At 38.7% G+C, this 17768-nt stretch overlaps 1 protein-coding gene across 1 annotated transcript in view; it reads left to right on the top strand.

The window, feature by feature from the left end:
* The window catches only part of DNAH12 (dynein axonemal heavy chain 12), a 377830-nt gene that overhangs the window by 169713 nt on the left and 190349 nt on the right, over nt 1-17768 (top strand). Inside the window, exons 31-32 of the mRNA XM_058288139.1 lie at nt 8088-8271; nt 9043-9183. Coding sequence (XP_058144122.1) covers nt 8088-8271; nt 9043-9183 — 325 coding nt within the window. The remainder of the gene's footprint in view (nt 1-8087; nt 8272-9042; nt 9184-17768) is intronic.

Below are 17768 nucleotides of genomic sequence, written 5' to 3'. Positions count from 1 at the left end.
GAGCACACAACAAATGGACACAGAGAACAGACAGCAAGCAGAAACAATGGGGGGAGTTGAAATAAATAAATAAATTTCAAAAAAATAATAATTAAAAATAAAATACAGAAAGAAATAATAAAATAAAAAAATTTTTTTCATTTTGTCTTTCATCACTGTAAGATCTGCTGTCTTTTATGTACAGGGAAAAAGTTTTACATATGTTCCCCTACTTTGAGTAGTATTGATGTCTTATGCTATTTATTCTTTCAATCCATGAACATGGATTGTCCTCCCATTTATTTAGGTCTTCTTTATTTTCTTTTAGAAATGTTTTGTAGTTTTCTGTTTACAAGTCCTTTACATTCTTGGTTAAATTTACTCATAGATATTTTATTCTTTTCATTGCTAATGTGAATGAATTTTTTTCTTGATTTCTTCCAGTTGTTCATTGCTAGCATATAGAAACACTAATGATTTTTGGGTGTAACCTGCCACTTTGCTGAATTCATTTATTAAGTCCAGGAACTATTTTGTGGAGTTTTCAGGATTTTCTAGGTATAGGATCATGTCATCTGCAATTAGGGAAAGTTTTACATTTTCCTTTCCAATTTATATGCTCTTTCTTTTCTTTCTTTTTTTCTTTCTCCCTTTTTTTTTTCCCTCTCTCTCAAGAATTTCCACTATGATATTGAAAAGTGGTAAAAACAAATAACAACAAACCAATAAAACAACAACAACAAAAAACCCAGTGGTGACAGTAGGCATCCATGTTTTCTTCCTGAGTTTAGAAGGAAAGGTTTCATTCCTTCATCATTATGTAGGATGTGAGCTGTGGGCTTTTCATATATCAAGTTGAGGAAGTTTCCTTCTATTCCTAGTGTTCTAAGTCTTTTTTTAAAATCAAGAAATGGTGCTGTATTTTGTCAAATGCCTTTTCTGCACCAATAGAAATTATCTTGTGGATTTTCCCCTTCATTCTGTCAATGTGTTGTATTCCATTATTATGTTGAACCAATTTTGCATATGGAGATAAATCCCACTTTATCATGGTTTATAGTTCTTTAATATGTTGTTCATTGTGGTTTGCTAGTATTTTGTTGAGAATTTTCCCATCTGTATTCATAAAAGATATTGGTCTATTGTTTTCTTTTCTTATGGTATTTTTATTTGGCTTTGGTATGAGGGTAATGTTGGCCTCATAGAATGAACTAGGGAGTGTTCCCTCTTCAATTTTGTTGGAAGAGTTTGAGCAGGATTGGAATTAAATCTTGAAATGTTTGGTGGAAATCCCCTATGAAGCCATCTGTTCCTGGGCTTTTCTTTGTTGGAAGGTTTTTGACTACTGATTCAATCTGTTTACTAGTAATTGATTTGTTGATATCTTCTATTTCTTTTTGAGTCCTTGTAGGTAGTTTGTATTTTCTAATAATATGTCCATTTCATCTAGGTTATGTAATTTGTTGGCTTGTTTTTAGTATCCTCTTGTAGTCTTTTTTATTTAAGCAGAGTTGGTAGTAATGACCCTGTTTTCATTTCTGATTTTTGTTATTTGTATCATCTCTCTTTTTTCTTTTTCAGTCTAATTAGATTTTTGCCCATTTTATTGATCTTTTCAAAGACCTAACTTTTAGTTGTGCATATCAGTACATAATGGCCCTTGTAACTGTTTTTAACTTAAAGTCTATTTTATCCAAGATTAGGTTAGCCACCCAGCTCTCTTTTGATTACTACTTGTGTGGTATATATTTTTCCATCCTTTCATGCTCAACCTACTTGAATATTTAAGGTGAGTCTTTTGCAGACAGCATAAGGTTGGGTCATGCTTTTTTATCCATTTTACCTATCTCTGCCTTTTAACAGGAGAGCTTAATCCATTTACATTTAGAGTCACTACTGATAATGCAGGACTTTCTTCCACTAATTTGCTATTTAGCCATTGTAAGTTATACCTTTTTTTGTCCCTCACTTCTATAAAAGTCTACTTTTATATTTACTTGCTTTTTTGTATTATAACATATTTAGTGACTTCTCATTTCTATCTGGATATAGTTTTTACCTATTTTCTGGTGGTTACCATAGGGTTAAAATTTACCATTCTATACATATAACATTTATATTTGGCTTGGTACCAACTTAAGTTCTATAGCAAATACATATAGTTTTTCCATAATCCTCTGTCCCCCCACCATTTTTTTTGTATTTGTTATCACTTATATCTTTGTACATTGTGTGTGAAAAACCTAGTTTAATCATTACTTTTAATGCCTTTGCACTTTAATCACCTGTAGGCATTAACAAGTGGAGTTACAAGCCAAACAATACAATACAGTAATACTTGCAATTATACTTTCCCAAGTGGTCCTTTTATATCAGTCTGAAGAACTCCTTTAGCATTGCTTATAAGGCAGGTCTAGTGGTGATGAACTCCCTCAGTTTTTATTTATCTGAGAATGTCAATCTCTCCCTCATTTTTGAAAGAGAGTCTTACAGGATAAAAATTCTTGGCTGGCAGTTGTTTTCATTCAGCACTCTATTCAATCCACTGCCTTCTTGCTTCCATGGTTTCTGATAAGAAATTGACAGTCTATCTGATTTGGACTCCCTTGTACATAATACATTGCTTCTCTCTTGCAGTTATCAGAACCCTCTCCTTGTCCTTTGCATTTATTAATATAATCAGTATATGATGGGGTGCATTTTTCTTCATCTTTATACTGTTTGATGTTCTCTGAGCTGCTTTGATGTTCATATTGACATCTTTTGCTAAGTTTGGAAGTTCTTTGATATTATTTCCTTGAATAATTCTTTTGCCTCTTTCTCTTTTTTATCTTACTGGACTCTCATAATGCATATATTGGTATGCCTTATGGAACCCCTAGCTGTCTAAGCCTATTTTTGCTTTTAGTGTTTCTTTTTTCTTTCCACCCCTCAGCCTGACTCATTTCAAGTGTCTTGGCTTCAAGTTCACTAATTCTTTCTTCTACCAGCTCCAGTCTGCTATTGAAACCCTCCTGGAAATTTTTTAAAAGATTTACTTATTTATTTATTTCTCTTCCCTTCCTCCACCACTCTGGTTGTCTGTTCTCTGTGTCTATTTGCTGCGTCTTCTTCTTTGTCCACTTCTGTTGTTGTCAGCGGCACAGGAATCTGTGTTTCTTTTTGTTGCGTCATCTTGTTGTGTCAGCTCTCCCTGTGGGTGGTGCCATTTTTAGGCAGGCTGCACATTCTTTCATGCTGGGCAGCTCTCCTTACAGGGTGCACTCCTTGTGTGTGGGGCTCCCCTATGCAGGAGACACCCCTGCGTGGCACGGCACTCCTTGTATGCATCAGTACTGTGCATGGGCCAGCTTCACATGGGTCAAGGAGGCCCGGGGTTTGAACCATGGACCTCCCATGTGATAGATGGATGCCCTAACCACTGAGCCAGGTCCACTTCCCATCCTGGAAATTTTTTATTTCCATTATTGTGGTCTTCATTTCCAGTAATTCTATTTGGCTCCTTCTTAAAATTTCTCTTTACTAAGATTCTCATATTGCTCATTCATTATTTTCCTGTTATCCTTTACTTCTTTCTCTGTATTTTCCTTCAGCTCCTTGAGCATTTTAAAATCATTTTTTAAAAGTCTTTGTTCAGTTTGTCCATAGGGTGGTATTCTTTTATAGTGTTTGATGAATTTTTATCCTCTTCCTATTGATGAGCCATCTTTCCTGTTTTTGTGTGTGTGTTTTTTTGATCTTGTACTCTTGTTGCACACTATACATTTTAACTTTTAAAAATGTTAACTCTGAGATTTACTCTCTAGACTTTCTGTTTCTTGGTTTCGTAACTAGCTGGTGATAGGACAGTGGTTTTCTTGAGCGTCAGTCCTCCTATCAGGAAGGCCTGTCCAAAGTGAATGCAGTATGCAGGATTTTCCCTGTTTTTCAGGAGCTCTTTCTTGTCTTGGGATTTTGCTTTGTTAGTTGTTTTGGAGTCCCCCTGTGTACAGGAATTTGGCAATCCTCTTTCTTTGAGGCCAGAAAGCCTTTATCCCAGAATGTCCACTTTTACAACTTTTTTTTTTTTTAAATACACTTTTCATTGTCTCAAACTGCTTTTGCCTGGAGCATAAAGTCTAGGAGGAGGGTCACTCCAGAGAGGACTTTCCCAAGTCAGGCTTTCACAATCAAAACTGGTCCTGGGACTCACAAAGCAGGCCAGACCTGCTCCAACGTGCCCTGGGGAAGGATCAGGAAGGGCACTAAAATCTTCTCTGATATCTCCCCAATGCTGAACTTTCCTGGCTTGCCCTTACCCTTTTCCAAGAAGGGCTGGAACAATGTCTGCTGCTGCCTTTGTGCAGAGCAGGGTTGAAACAGTAGCTTGCCTCAAGAGCTGGGACCCAGCAACCTGAATTTGCTAATCAAAAGCTATGATCAGGGAAACGGACTTTGGCCCAGTGGTTAGGGCGTCCGTCTACCACATGGGAGGTCCGCGGTTCAAACCCCGGGCCTCCTTGACCCGTGTGGAGCTGGCCATGCGCAGTGCTGATGCGCGCAAGGAGTGCCGTGCCACGCAAGGGTGTCCCCTGCGTGAGAGCCCCACGCGCAAGGAGTGCGCCTATGAGGAAAGCCGCCCAGCGTGAAAAGAAAGAGCAGCCTGCCTAGGAATGGCGCCGCCCACACTTCCCATGCCGCTGACGACAACAGAAGCGGACAAAGAAACAAGACGCAGCAAATAGACACCAAGAACAGACAACCAGGGGAGGGGGGGAAATTAAATAAATAAATAAATCTTTAAAAAAAAAAAAAAAAAAAGCTATGATCAGTGATTGGCCATGCCCACTCCAGTTCTTGAATAATAGGATTTTTATATCCCTTTCTATCATCAGGAGCTAGACAGGGACTAGACCCCACAATAGCTTGCTGCATAGTTGGGGGATGGGCACTGGTAGCCACCCATGTGGACAGAGCAATTTATAGTTCTTTACCATAATTTATCAGCCTCTTCCCCCTCCTCTTCCCTGGATGCTGTACAGTGTTTTTCTGGCCTCTGCAATTTCAAAATAATTGTTTCAGACAATTCCTCCCTGTTTAATAGTTGTTCTGGTAGAAGAACTGAGTCCTGGAGCTCCTTATTCAGCCATCTTTCCAGAAATTCTCCCTCAGGCTGAATTTTAATAGAATTTTGTTGCTCAAAGGCTTTCTCAATTTTATCTTTTCCAGTTGGTCATGAGAGTAAGTTATATAATTCAACACTGTATGTCCCTGAATTTTTGTACTTCCTCTCTTCCCTTTCCGTCCTGTTTGTAAATGGGTAAATTTTTTCTGTGCTCATCTCTTTCCTTGTTAAATGCAACTACCAGCTGCCAATATACATTAATAATATTGTGTTTACTATACTTTTCTCCTGAATCTGTAATTTCATTAGGTATATAATCTGTCTTCAGAATTATCTCAAGGGATACTTTTACCAAATATTTCATCACTGTATAACACCAATTGCCAATCTTCTCATCTAGATACCAGTTAATTCTCTGTCCACATCTGACATCTAAAGCAATCCCACATATTTTAGTCTTTTTTTACGACAAGCACCCATTCCCCTGTTCTAGGCACTAATTTCTGTCAGTAAGGATGGGCTAAGTTATTTTATAGGAACAATCAATACCCAAATCTTAGTGAGTTAAAAAACAAATGTTTATTTCCTACCTGTGCTATATGTCCACTATAGGTCAACAGACAGACTCTGTTCATCTCAATCACTGAGGGCCCCAGACTGTTGGAATATCCACCATCTGAACATTGTGGGTCATACTAGAGGGAACAGAGAGAGCTCTGTAAGGACTCCTTCTGACAATTATCTATCCCTGCAAGAAAGTGACATGCATCATTTCTGCATCTTACTCATTGGTTGGAATTAGTTCCATCTCTAATTCTAATCTCTCCACAGGATGAGCCCTACTATGTGCCAGAAGAGGGGAGAACCAAAAATGTTTGGCAAAGAGCTCTAATAATTACTACAGAAAGTGAAGATTTTAGAAAAAGGAATCTTTCTTACTTCTCCACTTAGGAGGCCCCAAGTCTCAGTTTTTTAAATTTTTAACTTTATGAGTATATAAATATTATATTTTCAAATTGTTTAGAGATTTTTATTATATTCCCTTTGGTAGATAATGATATTAATATGGAAAAAAGATTTTTAATATACTTTTAAAAAAGAAACTTAGATTAAATAAATGTTACACAAAAAATATAGGGATTCCCATATGCCCCACTCCCTAATCCTCCCACATCAGCAACATATTTCATTAGTGTGGTACACTTGTCATAATTGATGAATACATCTTGGAACATTGCCAGTAAGCAATGATTATAGTTTACATCATAGTTTACACTCTCTCCCACACATTTTTGCAAGTTATTACAAGCTATACAATGGCCTTTATCTGTCATTGCAGTGTCATTCAGGATAATTCCCAAGTCCCAAATATGCCCCCAAATTACACCTATTTTTCCCTCTCCCTCCCCTCAGAATCTCCAGTGGCCACTGCCTCCACATCCATGATAAAATTCTTCATTGCTAGGATCACAAGTCTACAGTAATACAACTGCAAGTCTACTCTTGTGCATCATCCATTCCCCAGTCCTGAGGATTCTGTGATGGTGATACCCACTCCACCTCTAATGGAGAGGGGGCTTAGGTTCTATGGGGCAGATGGATGGGACTTTCTTGCTTGCAGTTGCTGTCTCTCTTTGTCCCTTGAGATGGTCATTGTCAGTCATCTTCTCCTTGTTTGTTGTCCTGGATGAGTCCAGTGTACTGGAAAGTAGGTGTTGCAAGTCAGGACCCACCTGGCACATAGAGAGCCCACAGACTTAAGAACAGCTGTGCTGATGATACAGCTGTCAACTCTAGTATGAATCATAGGTTCAAACAGAGGGCCAGCATAGCCATGTTAGGAAAAACACAACTGAGTCCAACTCTATCACACTGGGGGAGCATAAATTCCAAAGTAGGGCTCACTGGCAGGGCACCAAATCCTCAGCTGTCTGCCTTGCCTATAGTGTCTGGATGTCTCCAGAGCCCTCAGGAGTCCCACTGTTTGAGATAATATTTACTTTGGCAGTCTATGGGTTCCTGCTGAAACATGCATAAATTTAATCTCTGAAATGACCTCCTGACTCACTTTGAAGTCTCTTAGCTGTATAAACGCATTTGTCTTTAACCTTTCCCCCATGTGGTCGAGGTTTTTTTTCTACTTGCATTGCTAGCTGGTGCTTGGTAGTAATCCCTTGGTGCCAGGGAGGCTTATCCCCGGGGGAGTCATGTCCCATGCTGAGGGGAAGGTAATGCATTTATATGCTGAGATTTGGCTTAGAGAGGCCACTTTTGAACAACAAGGTGGCTCTCAGGAGGTAAAACTTAGGCATCCTATAATACTATGCTAAGTTTCAATTTCAGAAGATTCTAAGTACAGTCATCACAAACAAGGGCCTGTTAATGGTCCATCCTCCTTCACTGGTCTCTCCCCTTATATTCAGGGGATTCTTGCTGTCCCATTAGAGAATGTGGCAGAGCTCCCCATGATGGCAATTCAATAATTCTTTGGTTATTTTGTGGATTTCCACCCACTGTGACAATTCCCCGTGAACACTTGAGCACGTTCAAATGCCTTACAGGTTTGCCCAAAGTGAACGTCCTCCCATGCATTCCCCCTCTCTGACACTCCTCACCAATGATCCTCTCCAGTTGCAACCCTTCTGTGATCCAAAAGTTCTTCAAAATTCAAGCCAACAAAATAACCAAATACAATTAATAGGAAAATGATATAATAATGATGGTTTTAAAAATAACAAATAAAATACAAAAATTTTTTTTAAAGTTTGAAATAATAAAAAAATAAATTTAAAATTTAGCATTATATCTTTCACCACTGTGAGATCTATTGTCTTGCAAGTATGAAAATTTTTTAAAGAAATCAACATGTTCAGAAGTTAAATGTATTTTACTCACATTTACATAATAATTATCACAAAGTTTTACATATCAGTATATATGACAAATATTTTAATTTAGCATTATTTTAGAATTTTATTGAGTTAATTACCTTTTTCTTTAATAGTTTTATGTTAGTAGGAGAGCCTTTTGCTGCTAAGACTAAAGTTTTGCATGTGCTGGCTGATACTCTAACTTTTATGAATGAACGTGGCTATGGAGAGGAAGAAAAAGTCATATATAAGACTGTAAACCCCAAATCCATTACTATGGGCCAACTTTTTGGACAGTTTGATGCAGTGTCTCATGAGGTAATCCATACTTCAAACATTCTCTGGGACTGGGAATTGAACCCAGGACCTTGTATGCAGAAGGCTGGTGCTCAACCACTGAGCTGTATCAGCTTCCCTGAGTTGGCTCCCTTTGTCTTTTACTTGTTGTTTGCTTGTTTGTTTTTGTTCATTGTCTACTCATCTTCTCATTGTTTTTGCTTATTGTCTGCTCATTGCTGTTTTGTTTTTTTATTTATTTCACCTCCCCCACTTGCAACTTGCTTGCTGTCTGCTCTCTGTGTCTGTTCGCTGCACTCTTCTGTGTTGTTTTTTTTTTTTTTTGCTTGTCTCCCTTTTTGCTGTGTCACCTTGCTAAGTCAGCTCTCTGCAGTGCTTGCAGGCCAGGTGGCACTCTGTGGCACTTGTGGGCTGGGCGGCATTCCGCTGTGCTTGCAGGCCAGGCAGCTCTCTGCATTGTGTGGGCGAGCCTGCCTTCACAAGGAGGCCCTGAGACACGAACCTAGGGCCTCCTATATGGTGGATGGGAGCCCAACTGATTGAGTCACAGTCACTTCCCTGCTCATTGTTTTTTGCTCATTCTTTGTTTTCTTTAGGAGGCACCAGGAACCGAACCTGGGACCTCCCATGTGGGAGGCAGGTGCTCACCTGCTTGAGCCACATCCACTTCACCTCAACTCTTTTTATTGGCAGTTCATATTAAACCTAGAAATTAAGTGTGTTCCCATTTTCAATGCTAAATTAAGTTTTCTTAAGGTGGCCTTTCCAACCCTTCCTCTTTTTTCCTCTCAGTGGACTGATGGCATTGTGGCAAACACCTTTAGAGAATTTGCCTTATCAGAAGCACCTGACCGTAAATGGGTTGTATTTGATGGTCCCATTGACACTTTGTGGATAGAAAGCATGAACACAGTATTGGATGATAATAAAAAGGTAAATTATCATGTTTAAAAGCAAAATAGATGCAGAGATGCTTAATCAAAGTTATGTGTTTGAAAACTAATCAACTAGTACTATATTTTTATAATAAAGATGTAGCAAATTGAATAGGCTTATAAATTTATATTTTCAATGACTGCTGAGCTTTAGTAAGTCCTCTTTTTTCATAGAATGAAAGTATATTGAATTGAAACTACTATTTTGGCAGGAAGACATAGTAAATTAATAGATAATAATACATTGTTAAGTGATTCCAGTCTTACAGTTTCTTATAGAACTTCAAATTAGTATTTCAGGGAAAAACAAAAGGGTATCATTCTTTCTTTAAAACATTGAATACTTCAGGGCTTATATGTAGCACATGACTTTAGAAGCTGTGAAATATACAAATGAACTAGAAAATGAAAGTCTTCTAATATCTAATTTAGAGCTAGCATACAAACTGGAGATATAAAAAGTACACTAATTTTAAGTATAGATTCTGTGGCTTTTTTACACTCGTGTTCATTCACATAACCAATTTCCTGCATCCTATAAGGTTCCCTCACATCCCTTCCCAGTCTGTATACCCTTCCCCAGAGATAATCACTTTTTTTACTTATTAATATATGATGATAAATTAGTTTTGCCTGTTCTTGAACTACATGTAAATGGAATCATATTCTTTCATGTCTGACTTCTTTTGGTCAGTATAATATCTGTTATATTTGTTACAGTTCCAGGTGATTCTTTTTTTATGTCTGTATTAGTATTCTATTGTAATATTCCACAATTTATTTCCCTATGTATATGAAATAACCACAGTCCTAAATAGACACATTCATTTAATAAGCATACATATATTCCAATACTTTACCATAGGTGATTGGTCACTTACTCAGTTGCCTCTCTGGGCAACTGAAGTTGATTTCAGCCCACACAGACTAGATTTTTGTTGTACACACCTGTGGCCCCATCCCCACCCCGCAGGCAGGAGGGGTAGCAGTGCTTTGGCAACCTCTTCAGGCAACTTCAGTTGCTTTTAGACCATATGAACTAGATTGTCGTGCACACCTGTGGCACTATCCCCTCACCTAGAAGTGGAAGTAAGGAAGTGAGGGGGCAGTGTTTCATCAGTCTATCTGGGCAACTGTGGTCAGTTTTGGCCCACATGACTTAATTTAATGCCCACACCTATAGCTCCATCTCCATACCAGGCAGGGCAGAAAGATGCATGAATCTTCATCAGTTTCTCCAGACAACTATAGATGGTTTTGGCCTGCAGAGTTTGGATCACTGCACATGGCTACAGCTTCGTCCCACCCAGACAGGGGAGAAAGGTGAGGGAAGCTTCATAGGCTCCTGGGGCAACATGGGTAGCTCCTACTACTCAACCAACAAGGCAGAAAGAGCAAGAAAACCCTAAACTAAAGAGAGAAACTGCACCGAGAATAAGTACATCTAGTAAGCTAGATGCCAAGACACCAACAAAAAATTATAATCCATACCAAGAAATAGAAAGTTATGGCCCAGTCAAAGGAACAAGATAAGCCTCCAGATGACATAAAGGAGTTGAGACTACTAATCATAGATGTTCGAACAAATCTCCTTAATAAATTAAATGAGATGGCTAAAGAGATTAAGGATATTAAGACACTGTGTGTGTACAAAGAAGAATTTGAACGTATACAAAAAAATAGCAGATTTTATGGGAAAGCAAGGCACAATAAATTAAAACTACACTGGAGGCAGATAGCAGCAGATTTGGGGAGGCAAAAGAAAGGACCTTGAAACAGGACCTCTGACAGTGAACATACAGACGAACAGATAAAGAAAAGAATGGAAAAAATTTAAGGCTTTCAAGGAACTAAAGATAGCAAGAGATGAGAAACATAAGTGTCATGTGTCCCAGAAGAAGAAGAGAAGGGAAAAGGGGCAGGAGAAGTATTTGAGGAAATATGATACAAAATTTCCCAACTCTTGAAGGACAGATCTGTGTCCAACAAGCACAACATAATCCAATCAGAAAAAATCCACATAGACCTACTCTGAGACACATACTAATCTGAATGCCAAATGCCAAAGAAAAAGAGAAAATTCTGAGAGCGGCAAGAGAGAAGCCATTCATTACATGTAAGGGATGCCCAATAAGATTAAGTGCTGCTTTCCTATCAGAAACCATGGAAGCAAGAAGGTAGTGGTATGATTTAATTAAGATTCTGCATGATAAAAAACTGTCTGCCAAAAATCTTATATCTAGCAAGATTGTCTTTTAAAAATAAAGGTGAGTTTAGAATATTCACAAAAAACAAAAAATGAGAAAGTTTGTTACCAAGAGACAAACTTTGCAAGAAGTGCTTAAGTGAGTGCTATGGCCTGAAAAAGAAAGACAGGAAAGAGAGGCTTGGGAAAAGGTCTAGAAATGAAGATTATCAATAAAAGTAATTGAAAATGTAAAGAGAACAGTGAAAATAAGATATGACAGATAAAACCCAAAGGTCAAAATGAGTGAAGAAGGAACTGCGTTTACAGTAATAACATTGACTGTTAGTGGATTAAACTCTCCAATCAAAAGACACAGACTTGTGGAATAGAAAGCAAATATGAGCCATCTGTGTGCTATCTACAAGAGACTCACCTTAGACCCAAGGATACAAGTAGATTGAAAGTGAAAGCCTGGAAAAAGATATTCCACACATGGAATAACAAAAAAAAAAAAAAAATCTGGAGTAGCTATATGCTTATATTAGATAAAATAGACTTTAAAAGCAAAGCTGTTATTAGAAACAAGGAAGGACATTATATATTAATAAAAGGGGCAACCCACCAGGAACAGATAATAATTATAAATACATATGCACCTAACTAGGCTACCCTAAATTACATGAGGCAAACACTGGCAAAACTGAAAGGAGAAATAGATGTCTCTACAATAATAGTTGGAGATTTCAGTACACCACTCCAAGTATTGGATAGAACATCTAGACGTAGAATCAATAAGGAAACAGAGAGCTTGAGTTATATAGCCATAAAAAGAATATTGCATCCCCAAAACAGGTTATGCATTCTTCTTATTTGGTCATGAATCTTTCTCCAGTAAGCCCATATTTTGAGGGACAAAAGAGGTCTCATTAAATTTAAGAAAAATGAAATTATACAAAGCATTTTGATCATAATGGAATGAAACTAGAAATCAAAAACAGGCAGAAAAAGGAAAAATTCAGAAATACATGAAGATTAAACACACTCTTAAAAAATCAGAGGATCAAAGAAGAAATTGCAAGAGAATTCCATAAATATTTTGAGATGAATTAAAATGAGAACTCAGTGTATCAAAACCTATGGGACACAGCAAAGGCAGTGCTGAGAGGGAAATTTATAGCCCTCAATGCTTACATTGAAAAATAAGAAAGGGCTAAAATTGAAGATTTAACTGCACACCTGGAGGAACTTGAAAGAAGAGCAAACTAATCCTAAACCAAGCCAAAGGAAAGAAATAGTAAAGATCAGAGCAAAAATAAATGAAATTGAGAAAAAAAAAACCCCAAAACAATAGAACTAACAAAACCAAAAGTTGGCTCTTTGAAATTAACAAAATCGACAAATTCTTAACTAGACTGAGAAAGGAAAAAAGGAGAGAAGATGCAAATAAAATCAGAAATGAGGGGGAACATTACTACTGACCTGACAGAAATAAAAGAGTTCATAAGCGAATACTATGAACAACTATATGCCAACAAACCAGACGATGTAGATGAAATGGATAAATTCCTAGAAAAACAGGAACAAACTGCACTGACTCTAGAAGAAATAGAAGACCTCAACAAACCAATCAGAAGTAAAAAGATTGAAATGGTCATCAATAACCTCCCAAAATGAAAAGCCTGGGACCAGATATCTTCACAGGTGAATTCTACCAATCATTCAAAAAAAGATTTAATACCAATCTTACTTAAACTATTTTTAAAAAATTAAATGGGAGAGAACATTACCAAACTCATTCCGTGAAGCCAACACTACCATAATGCCAAAACCAAATGAAGATATTATGAAAAAAGAAAATTATAGATCCATATCCATAATCAACATAGATGCAAAAATCAACAATAAACTTGCTAATTGAATCCACCAACACATTAAAAGAATTACTCATCATGATCAAGTTTTACCTCAGATATGCAAGGGTGGATGAATACAAGAAAGTCAATCAATGTAATGCATCACATTAATAAATTAAAGAAGAAAAATGACATGATAATCTTGATTAATACAGAAAAGGCATTTGACAAAAAACATCACTGCTTAAATAAACACTACAAAAGATAGGAATTGAAGGAAACTTTCTGTAGCAGTTTGATATAATTATGAATTCCAAAAATAGATATTGAATTTTGTTTGTAAATTTGTCTGTACCTGGGCCTGATTCAATTATGATTATGTCTTCGATTGGGCCATGTCAGTAGGGTGTTGAGTCCCCAAAAGGCATGGCAAAGGACAGAGTTGGAGGATTTTTAACATTGGAATTTTGATGTCAGAGTTTGATGCTGAAGTCTTAAGCTGGAGCCCTGGGAAGTAAACACACAGAGGAAAGAGAAGCAAGCCCCGGAAGAAAGGAACCCAGGAAGCCTGAACCCTGGCAGACATCTGCAGCCTTCTTGCTCCAACACATGGAAATAGACTTTGGTGAGGGAAGTAACCTATACTTTATGGCCTGGTATCTGTAAGCTCCTACCCCAAATAAATGCCCTTTATGAAAGCTCACAGGTTTCTGGTATTTTGCATCAGCACCCCTCTGGCTAACTAATACACTCTCAACATGATAAAGGGTGAATATGAAAAACCTGCAGATAACATTGTACTTAATGGTAGAGACTGAAAATTTTCCTGTTGAGATCAGAAACAAGACAAGGATATTGTTGTTCAATATAATGCTAGAGTTCTAGCCAGAGCAATCAGACAAGGAAAAAGAAATAAAAGGCATCCAAATTGGAAGGGACAAAGTAGTATCTTTGCAATTTGCAGATAATATGATTCTATACAAAGTCCTGAAAAAAAAATCTATAATGCAGCTACTAAACAAGTTCATCAGAGGGGCAGGATACAAGATTAATATGCAAAAATGAGTAGTAATTCTATGCAGTACTGTATTGTATAGGACGTAAAGGAGCTGTATTCAGAAAACTACAATGCATTGCTGAAAGAAATCAAAGATGACCAAAATAATGAAGAACATTTATATTCATGATTTGGAAGACTAAATATCATTGAGATGTCAATTCTACACAAATTAACTTACAGATCCAATGCAATCCCTAAAATATTCCATCAGCCTTTTTTAAGAAATGGAAAACCAAATTATCAAATTTATTTGGAAGGTAAGGGGCCCCAAATAGCCAGAAACATTTTAAAAAGTCAAAGTTCAAAGACTCTCACTTCCAGACCTTAAATCATATTACCTAGCTACAGTGGTAAAAACAGCATGCAACTGGTATAAAATAGACCAATGGAAATTAATTGATTGCTCAGACACAGACCCTCACATCTATGGTCAACTAATTTTTGGCCGGACAGTAAAGCCCACCCTGCTAGGGGAAAATAGTCTATTCCACAAATGGTGCTGGGAGAACTGGGTATCCATAGTTAAAAGAAAGAAAGAGGACCTGTCTCACACCTTAATAAAAAATTAACTTCTGGCAAGTGGATATGGCTCAAGCGATTGGGCTTCTACCTACCACAGGGGAGGACTGGGTTCAATTCCCAGTACCTCCTAGAGAAGGCAAGCTGGTGTGGCGGGCATGGTGAGCTGATGCAACAAGATGGTGCAACAAAAGAAACACAAAGAGGAAAGACAATGAGACACACAACAAACAAGGGAGCTGAGGTAGCTCAGATGCATGAGCACCTCTCTTCCACATGGGTTCCTGGTGCCCTCTAAAGAGAAGATGAGCAGACACAGAGCACACAGCAAATGGACACAGAGCACAGACAGTGATTGCAAACAATGGGGGTGGGGTGGGGTAAATAAATATCTTTTAAAAAATATTAACTTGGCAGCAGATATGGCTCAAGTGGTTGAGTGCTTGCCTCCCACATGGGAGGTCCTGGGTTGAGTTCCCCCATGCCTCCAGAAAAAGCAAAAACAACAAGCAAAACAAATGAAAAAACCAACTCAGAGAAGCCATTGTGGCTCAGTGGTTGAGTGCTGGCTTCCCACATATGGAGTCTGGGTTCAATACCCAGCCTCTAGTACCTCAAAAAAAAAAAAAAAAAAAGAACTCAAAATGGATCAAAAACCTAAATATAAAAGCTAGAACCTTAAAACTCTTAGAGGAAAATGTATGGAACCATCTTCAAGACCTGGTGGTGGGTAGTGGTTTCTTTTTTTTCTTTAATATTTATTTATTATTATTATTTTTAATTACATTAAAAAAAATATATGAGGTCCCATTCAACCCCACCGCCCCCGCCCCCCACTCCCCCCACAGCAACACTCTCTCCCATCATCGTGATACATCCATTGCACCTGGTAAGTTCATCTCTGAGCATCACTGCACCCCATAGTCAATGGTCCACATCATAGCCCAGACTTTCTCACGTTCCATCCAGTGGGCCCTGGGGGGATCTACAGTGTCCCGTAATTGTCCGTGAAGCACTATCCAGGACAACTCCACGTCCCGAAAACGCCTCCACATCTCATCTCTTCCAGCAGCCCCCATGGCTACCGTTCCCACACCCATTCCACATTTTCTCTGTGGACATTGGATTGGTTGTGTCCATTGCACACCTATGTCAAGTGAGGGCTTAGATTGCACATGGGTACTGGATGCACTCTTCCCGCTTCTAGTTGTAGACACTCTAGGCTCCATGTTGTGGTGGTTGACCTTCTTCAACTCCATGTTAGCTGAGTGGAGTAAGTCCAATAAGTCAAAGTGTAGGAGCTGAAGTCTGTTGAGGCTCTGGGCCTGGGTGTCATATTATCAGTCCAGAGATTCAAATCCCCTACATATATCTTAAACCCAGCACCAACTACAATTCCAATAAAGTAGCATGCAAGTCTTGTGAAAAGAGATCCGGTCCATTTCCATCATGCAGAAACACCAGCTCCAAAGAAGGGCCATCTGTCATGGCAGTGAACCCCTTCTGCCATGACCATAGAACCTGTGGGTCTCTTTATCCCTCAAAAGAACCAATACCCGGGGTTGTATCTACCTTATCTGTCTCTTAGACTCTGTTCAGTTGTACATAGGGGTATTCCTTCCGACAACCTCCAGACTCTTTTTTTAGAGACTCACAGCCTTATAATCTCATTTCTCCTTTCCATTTCCCCCTTACATTAGGTCAAACCGCTTCCCGAAGTCATGTTATTATATGTAGACAGGTATATTCTGCTGTTCCGCATTGAATCTTTAATTCAAGGTCATTTTCTAGTTGCTTCTTCAGCTGGTATGTGGTAGTGATCCCTCGGTGCCAGGGAGGCTCATCCCCGGGTGTCGTGTCCCACGCTGGGGGGAATGCATCACATCTACACACTGAGTTTGGCTGTGAGAGTGGCCACATTTGAGTAACATGAAGGCTGTCAGGAGGAAACCCCCAGGCACAATGCTACTCTAGGCCTTGTTCTTATTGCAGGTGCATAGGCTCAAAAGTGTAGCCATTAGTATCAAGAGCCCACTGTTGGGCCCTCCTTCCTTCCTGGTTCTTGCCGTTGCACCTGGAGGATTGCCGCTGCTCTCCCAGGGCCCACAACAGTGACCCCCCGGCCAGGAGCCCAGTACCCCCCCAGCTGTTGTTTTTAATTGTTTCCACTATGAGTATATATAGACATTACCATATACCCTGGGCATATGCCCTGTATAACTCCCTGTCAACCATATATATCCTGTCAATAACATCCCATATCAGTATTCCTCCGCTGCCATTGTTGAACCACTCTGTGATCCAAAACTTCCCGTAAAGTGAATCCCAACATAATGCCAGCTTCAGAAGAGTCTTAGATCACCAAAATTCATATATACAATATACAGTATTTCCCCGGATCCACCATAAAACCTTTTCCCTTCCACAGCAATAATCTTTTAACTTATTCATATCATATTTCCTGAAACTGATGTACAGATTCCGAAACTATAGTTTTCAAACAAGGTAACATTTGTGCTTACTATGTGGTCCATACTTTAGGTTGTACAGTTTTCTAAATTTTTTAGTTATCCTATGTTTTGTCTTATGGTTTTCATTATTAGTCTGTCGTCCCCTATATGTTTTTGGTGTAATATTAGCTGTTTTATATTCATCCTCGTGTACTCTCACATAACTCCTCTTTTGCCCCCTTATTTACCTTTGTTCCATCCATTGCATGTCCATTTTCCCCTCCCCTTAGGGCCCACAACGCCTGCCAATCTAATGCCCTGGGAGCCGTCCTTTCTCACGAGAGATACAGTTCTTTCTATTTGACGGCATTAGTCTTCCCCAGGATATGGGTCCACCCCACCCAATGGTAGAACCCACCTTGGCAAAATGAGCCTTCAGCTATTCCCTCCGGAGTCCGTCCCGCATCAGACCATACCCCCTGAGCGTCCTAACCAGGTAACCCTCCTACTTAT

The sequence above is a fragment of the Dasypus novemcinctus genome, chromosome 26 (genome assembly GCF_030445035.2).
Source record: "Dasypus novemcinctus isolate mDasNov1 chromosome 26, mDasNov1.1.hap2, whole genome shotgun sequence".
Lineage (NCBI taxonomy): Eukaryota > Metazoa > Chordata > Mammalia > Cingulata > Dasypodidae > Dasypus > Dasypus novemcinctus.
The sequence above is the reverse complement of the archived record's forward strand: the minus strand, read 5'-3'. Positions and strand labels throughout refer to the sequence as shown.